General features: G+C 59.2%; 2 protein-coding genes across 5 annotated transcripts in view; both read right to left on the bottom strand.

Annotated features, from left to right (window-relative positions):
• The window catches only part of KCNK4 (potassium two pore domain channel subfamily K member 4), a 6,505-nt gene extending 3,055 nt beyond the window's left edge, over window positions 1-3,450 (bottom strand). The window contains exons 1-2 of the mRNA XM_077759723.1: window positions 3,206-3,450; window positions 1-139 (exon numbers count right to left, since the gene is read on the bottom strand). The exon at window positions 1-139 is cut by the window's left edge and continues 357 nt beyond it. Coding sequence (XP_077615849.1) covers window positions 1-139; window positions 3,206-3,394 — 328 coding nt within the window. The 5' untranslated portion in view covers window positions 3,395-3,450. The remainder of the gene's footprint in view (window positions 140-3,205) is intronic.
• Window positions 3,451-5,958: 2,508 nt separating this feature from the next.
• GPR137 (G protein-coupled receptor 137) overlaps window positions 5,959-7,129 on the bottom strand; it is a 7,084-nt gene continuing 5,913 nt past the window's right edge. For 3 of the 4 annotated variants that reach the window (XM_077759718.1, XM_077759717.1, XM_077759719.1), the window contains 3 exons: window positions 6,975-7,103; window positions 6,740-6,858; window positions 5,959-6,425 (listed from right to left, as the gene is read on the bottom strand). In XM_077759718.1, the coding sequence (XP_077615844.1) occupies window positions 6,266-6,425; window positions 6,740-6,858; window positions 6,975-7,103 (408 nt within the window). In that variant the 3' untranslated portion in view covers window positions 5,959-6,265. The remainder of the gene's footprint in view (window positions 6,426-6,739; window positions 6,859-6,974; window positions 7,104-7,129) is intronic. The other variant, XM_077759720.1, reaches the window with a different exon arrangement.

Genomic DNA, 7,129 nt, shown 5'->3' with positions numbered 1-7,129 from the left:
GGTCCCCTCCCCCACCGATGGTGGTGATGATGGTGCCTGAGAAAAAGAAGGCGCTGCCCAGGTCCCAGGCTGAGTGGTTGCTGTTACTGGTTGAGTTGGTGTCAGGCTCTGCCCCCCCTCCCAGGGCATCAGCCACGTCCTGCAGGACAAGGCGCAGAAGGAGGAACCTCAGTCTTTCCCTACCGTCCTGGCCAACCCTCCGGCCCTCCAGTCTCCAAAGTGGTTTCCTCCCTGCTCCTCCCAGCTCTCCCCTCCCCCCGGTCTTCCTGAGGCCAGTAGATGCCGCAGGTTGGGCGGCCCAATTTTGTTTGGCCTCCACCTTGTTCTCGAAACATTTTAGTTACCTGTCCCTTAATTTCACACAAAAGATGGCAAGTTTACAGCGGTCAGGAGCACAGACCCGGACCACACTGCCTGGGTTTAAATCTTGACCACAGGCAAGTTAACTCCCTGGTGCTATTTCTGCCCCTAAAATGTGGGCGACGATAATGATAATAGCACCTACCGCAGAGGGTTGGGAAGAGTTTATGCACTTAGAACACATTAAGCCCTGTGGTAACCTAGTCCCCAGTAGTGATCATGCCCCAGTGATGTCCAGCTTTCCACGCAGCCCACCGCTCCCATCGCTGCTATGGAAGCTGAGTTTGAGTTCCTTGCCTTAGAAAATCTGCTGGAAGTTAGGGACGGGAAGGGTCGTATGCCATCAGTTTCGGGTATTTGAAGGTTCATGGAAACACAAACTGCCACCCAGCCTGCTGAAGTCCAAGCCTAACCCTGTGCTATCTAGTTGGTGCTCAGTAGATAGGATTAAATCAATGAAGTGGCCATGTGTCTGCGCTGCTTGCCACCTTCACTTGTAGGCCCCTCCCAGGCAGAGTCCGGGTTTTGAGAGTTTCTGCCTTAAGTGACAGAGAAACTCTTCCCCAAGGAGCACAGGGCCCAGGCACCAAAGTAGACAAGATCATAAAGCACCTTCTTCCCCTCTGACTGCAATCCTCATTAGCAAGACCCGTTCCAAATTAATCTTCCTATGGCCACGGATGGGGCCCCAAATCCTCCGTAGCTTCCTGCCGTCTTAGCATAGAATCCAAACTCCCAGCCCAGCATTTAAGCCTCTGTTCCCAACCTCCTCTCTCCCAGTCTTCTCTCCTGGGGCTCCCGTTTGGAACCCAAGCCGCAGTGACTTTACCCCCCAGATTTTGAGATGCTCCCATTTCCTGTCATAATCATTTTTAAATGAAGCCAAGAAGTGAAATGTATGATTAAAGTGATTTAATTTTTATTTTGCAAGACTTTTCCAATAAATTCACTACTTAGGGGGAAAAAAAATCCTTTGTCATCCTGTGTGTTCTAATTTTTGCTTCAAATGACTAGGCATCTGCTAAATCCGAGTTCTGCAAAAACACTTTGAGCTTTCCAGCTTCCACGCCTTTGCTTCCTCTGCTGGGAGGTCTCTGGCAACCTAATCACACACCTCTGAATTCTACACCTCTCGCCTGCCTCATGTCCGAAGGCCGCTCACTTCTCCCTCAAAGCCCCCAGCACCTAGCCCAGGGCCCAGCACACAACAGGTGTTTAACAAGGAAGGAGGCAAGGGAAGTTCCCTTTCCACTGAATCCTACAGTAATCTGTCCCTGGGTCTGTCCCCTCATCCCAAAGTGACATCCTCTACGGTAGAGCCTGCATCTGTATCTGTCCCCCCCCCCATCCATTTCCCTGCTCCCCCTGTGGTGTATAGCATAGCGCCTAGCACACAGTAGGTGCATAGCTGCTGCCTGCCTGACTCATTGTGGAAGAGAAAGCATTTCTCTTCCTTTTCTTCTTTTTTTATTCAGGGAAAAAGCATTTCCACAGCAAAGATAAAATAGGTCAGATTCCCTCCCTCCCTTCCTCTGCCCTGTGGTCTGACCAGGCACATCCATCTGCCCGGGCCTCTCTGAGCCTTGCTCGGCATTCTGAAGTGTCAGAGAGGCGTCAAGCTGCCTGTGTCCTGGCTCCACCCAGCCCTCATCTCTGCTCCTGGTCCTGCTGCCTTGGGAATCAGCTGGAATACTGAGGCCTCCCTGCCGATGGCTCCTCCCTCTGAAAGAATGGTGGGGGGTGGGGGGCGCCTGGGTGGCTTAGTGGGTTAAGCGTCCGACTTTCGCTTAGGTCATGATCTCGCGGTTCGTGGGTTCGAGCCCCGCGTCGGGCTCTGTGCTGACTGCCAGCTCAGAACCTGGAGCCTGTTTCAGTCTGTGACTCCCTCTCTCTCTGACCCTCCCCTGCTCACGCTGTCTCTCTCTCTCTCTCTCCTAGAAATAAATAAAACATTAAAAAAAAAAAAAGAGAATGGTCGGGGAAAGAGGGGGACTCTTCAATAAAGTAATAAACAGTAATTTATTAAAGTCAAACCTTGGGGTTTTTACATGACAGTCACGCGCAACAAAGGTGCCTGCCTGACAGTACCCCAGAAGGCTGAAGCCCCGTACTTTTAGTCACTTAACCAACGCTGCCCCCAGCCCTGACTTGCTCTTCCTCCAGCCTTCTCATCATAAGCACGCAGGTGCGCTGGGGTGAAAGGGTGCTTAATCTGGCATCCCTGGTGGCAAGCTTAGGGGACCCCAGAACCCTCTGGAATCACCTGGGTGTGTTTATATGTGCATTTCCCCCGGGGCTATATAAGGGGGGCGTTCAGTGTTCTTGGGCGTCTGTGACTCCGAAAAAGTAGAGAAACCAGTGTAGGGTTGCCAGGTTTAGTAGACAAAAATACTGCACGGGGCACATTTATTTTTAAACACTATTCGCCGCTTAGCGGCTTAACATTCACAATTATCCAGGCGCCCTGGATGCCATCTTGAACCCCTGGGCCGGTGAGGTAGGCCTGTGAAAATGTAACGTATCTCCCGTGCTCCAGCCATTTATTCATTTCTTCCTTCACTCCTTCACTCAACCACCATCACACTGAAGAAGGCAGTCCGGGAGCTCAGTCCAATGCCAGGGACGGCGAGGCAAACACATGCCCCCGTGGCCGCCATATTGAAAACCCAGTGACCCGGATCCCAGCCTCTGCAAACGCGCCCCTCAGCAGCACCCTGCTGGGGGGCGGGGGGTGGGGTGCCAGTCTGGAAGCAGCAGCCCAGCACGGGGCCCCACTGGTATGCAGCTAGTTTGGGGGGTGGGGGTCAAAGGTGACTGCTGAAGGGGTTCCTGCCCACCCACGCACCTTGATGAAGCGCCCCAGGTCGTGGTCGCTCACACACGGATGGGCCCTCAGGAACTTCTCTCGGACCTCCCCCAGCTCCCTCTGCGCCTGCTGCTCGTGGGGCTGCTCCAGGGCCTGGAACACCAGGGCACCGGACACCAAGTAGAGCAGGACCAAGGCCAGCAACGCCAAGAGGGTGGTGCTGCGCATGGCGCGCCCAGGGGCCCGGCCGACGCCGCTGCCCGCCTGCGGAGGCCGGGCAGGGGGCTCCTGGGGAGCTGTGGTCACTGTGGGTAGAACCAGGGACGCTGGGGTCAATAACCTGGCCTGCCACCCCACGCCCTCCCCTTCCAACCCCCACACACCCAAAGGTCTTTGGAGTCCCCAGTCGTACTGCCCCATCCGTGTCCTATCTTCACATCCCTCCGCCCGGACACTCGGGACCAGGGCACACCCAGTCCTCCCACCGCCGTCCTCCCCCTTACCTCCGGTGCCCGGCCCTCAGCCCCCGTCCGGGGACTCCAGGACATGAGAAAAGAAGAGGGCGCCGGGACAGGAAAGGAAGGAGTGTGGAAGGGGGAAAGAGAGACTGAGCCTGACGAGGGACAGGCTGGGCGAGCGAGAAAACACCGGGGGCCTGGAGGGGGCGTGAGGAACCGGCTGCAGCGCAGGAGGCTGAGGGGGCGCGGGGGCGCGCGAAGGGAAAGCTGGAGAGGCCGGACCGCGCAGGGCGGGGACGGGGATGGCGGGTCCCGGCTCCTCCGCTGCNAGCCGCCAGGGGCCGGGCGGGTAGCCTCCAGGGTCTCCCCGCGCCCCGCCGGGCTTTCGAGGAACCCAGGGGCGGGTCCCGGTCGCTGCGCAGAGGTTAGGCAGGGCGGGGGGGAGGGAGGGTGCTCGGTTCCGGGAAAGAACGGGGCGGAAGCGATAAGGGCCGAACCCGGGCAGCATCCTCCGGGACAGCTGTCAGCCCCCGGGACAGCGGGTGGCGGCGCCCACGCGCACACACGCGGGCACAAAGACCCGCACGCCCACGCTCCTCCCTGCGGCTCCAGCCCGCCCGGCCGCCCGGGCTGCACGCACACACTCCACCTGCACACTCCCCAGACTCACGGGCACACCCGGACCCCCAGGGGCGTGCGCGCCAGGCCGAGGCACCCCAGAGGTCCACGCGCACGTGTGCACACACTCCCCTGCACACACCCAGGCCGTCGGGCCACCGCGCCGCGCTNCTGGGTCCGGCTTGGAGTCTCAGACTGGAGTCCTGGTACTGCCCCGCCGGCCATCCAGTGTGGCCAGCGGCACGGCCCCAGCTTGGACATCTGCCGGCTCACCTCTCCGGACAGGCGCCACGCTAACCTCCCAGCATCTCCCAGCCCCATTACGGCCCTCAACTCCCCGCCCCTGGGGACTGCCTGGCCCTTGGGCTCAGCAATCCTGAGGGAGGCGGCCCCGCGGGACAAAGGGGTGGGCGATCCACTGAAACAACCTGGAATTGGCTGAGGGAGGGCTGGCACCCGGTTCTGGAAAGTCATGCTGGGGCACCTCCTGCCCCGTCCCCTGGTCCTCACCTCCATGGCCATCCCAGCATGGGACTGGTGCCGGCACCCCCCACCCCTACCCCGCCTCACTGCCTGAACAGCCAGGGCTCCGGCAGGCCTTGGAACTACTCGCCTCTCTGTTCTCACCCACTTCCTTACAACCCCTATCTCTCCAAAAATCCTCAAGGCTGGGGTCTTCAGCCCTCACAGTGGGTGGTTTGAAGCCTGGGCTCTAAGGCTGACCACCCCCTGCCAGTAGAGGGCGTAGCGGGTTACCGCGCTCTCAGGAGCTTCCCAGTCCCCGTTTACGGAAAAGGGGATGATTAATTACCACCTCAGAGTGCTGTTCTGAGCATTAAAGGTCAGTATTTGTAAATGCTCAAAACCGAGGCCAGCACACACAATAAAGTGCCCTACAAATGCTAGTTTCCTTTCAACAAAAAGTCACTGTTCCGCCTCAAGCTGATTGAGTCTCAGGTATCTTCTCTGGAGGCCCTGAAGGCCTGATGCCCAGGATAATCCCAAGAGTTTCCAGACAGGATCAGTACTAGGCCCCAGGAACGACGAGGAGGTGTGATGACCAGGTATGTGGACAGGGGCAAGGTCCTCTGACAAATGACTCCCAGCCATGGGGCAGATGACAGATCTGTCAAGACTATGGCAGGAGAAGACAGTGACCATGACATTAGGGGCAGCCAGGCAGGGCCACCAGGCAGACTCTGCAGGGGCAACCCAACTATCTGGCCAATTCTACACCTGGTAGGGAAGTGGGGGCTCCTCAGTCACAGGCCAAGTGCACCACGGCCCTGGACTAGCCCCTGGCCCTGAATGCCAGCCAGGTTGGGCAGGATGACAGGGAAACAAAACAACAAAATTGTTTCCGGAAATCCCAATCCAGCGAAGGTAACTGGCATTAACAGACATGCAATTGTGGTGTCGCAGACCCCAGGAGGGGGGAAACGGCTCCCTGGCCTGGAGATGAAAGGCTTCATAAACAAGATGAGGTTTGAAGCAGGTTTCGAGGAAAGAGTAGAAATTGTTCAAGTGAGGAGGAGACTGGAGAGGAACAGGCTTTTCTGGCCTCCTTTCCCCTTGGACTGTAGGCCTCTGCCTCTCCCCGCCCACCAGCCTAGGTAGGGTAAGTGACCCCTGCTCGGCCCAAGTCTGATCAGCCTTCAGCTGAGGACGCGACGGTGCGAGGAACACAGAGCAGACAAGTGATAGACCGTGAACGGATGAGGGGCACAGACACTGTTTATTGAGTGTTAGGTGCAGAGGAGGTAGCTGGCTCCAGTGTAGAAGCAAGGCGGCAGGTCATGCCAAGGTGCATCTGGCAGCCAGGGCCATGCCCCCCATCCTAGGGGACAGCACAAGCTCACTACGACAAGAGTAGCAAGGAGCTGGCCAGGGGGAAGAGGCGGCCACAGCCTCCCACGATCCTGGGCAAGATAGCGGCAGGTGAACTTGGCACAGGGCGGGGGTGGGGGAGACCTGGGATGGGAGGACTGGGGTCTAGGTGTCCTAGGGGGAGGGCAGAAGGGGATCACGTCTGTGGGGTGGAGTAGAGACTGTGGTGGTGGCCACCTGGTCCCAGCACCTGGGAGAAGAGCAGAGGAGTGGTCCGCGTCTGGCTGCCCCCGCACCAGGCTGGCTCCCGCCCGATGGCGCCATACCAGCTGCCGGAGCCTAGGCTGCCTGACATGCTGTAGGCAGAAAAGCAAGGGTCGGTCCCCAGGCAGTGACCAGGGCCGCATTCACAACAGCTGGGGGAGGGAGAGACGGCCCGGTGCCCCAGCTTTCCAGCACCCAGGGCTTGCACCCTCTGGACCGCGGCAGGCTGCATCTTGGAATGGGGAGATGGGAACCAGAGGGGACCTTACCTAGTACAGACAGGAAATGGGGGCCATGGCCGGGGTGGGGTCAAGAGGAAAGTGGCAAGACCAGGCTCGAGGTCCCCATGGCTCAATGGGGCAAGCTGGGAGCCCGGAGGATGTGCGGCGGCCCCGGGGGCTCCTACCTGGTGCTCTCGCTCCGGCCACGCTCCCAGGAGCAGCCCTCGTCCTCGCAGTGCCCAGCCCGGTCGAAGAAGTAGGAACGGGAGCCAAAGACCTGCCCATTGAGGATGCGGCTGGTGCTCTGGGGGAGGAAGCCGCCATCATGCTTTCTCCTGCCCGCCCCCGCTGGCTTCCCACGGCCCGGCCAGACTCCAGCCCAGGGATTCCCAGCGCCCACCCCTCACCACCGGCCCTCACCAGGTCCTGCGGGGGCCGGTGCACCCGGAAGAAGCCCACCAGCAGGGTGGTGGGCAGCAGCTCCCACACAAAGAGGATGAGGCCAAACACCAGGTAGCCTTTGTTCCCCAGGTCATTCACCAGGTCCGCCTAGGAAGGCAGGGAGTGGTGTCATT

The sequence above is a fragment of the Crocuta crocuta genome, unplaced genomic scaffold (genome assembly GCF_008692635.1).
Source record: "Crocuta crocuta isolate KB4526 unplaced genomic scaffold, BGI_CrCroc_1.0 scaffold53, whole genome shotgun sequence".
In the NCBI taxonomy this organism is placed as follows: domain Eukaryota; kingdom Metazoa; phylum Chordata; class Mammalia; order Carnivora; family Hyaenidae; genus Crocuta; species Crocuta crocuta.
Note: the sequence above shows the minus strand (reverse complement) of the source record. Positions and strands in the feature narration are given on the sequence as shown.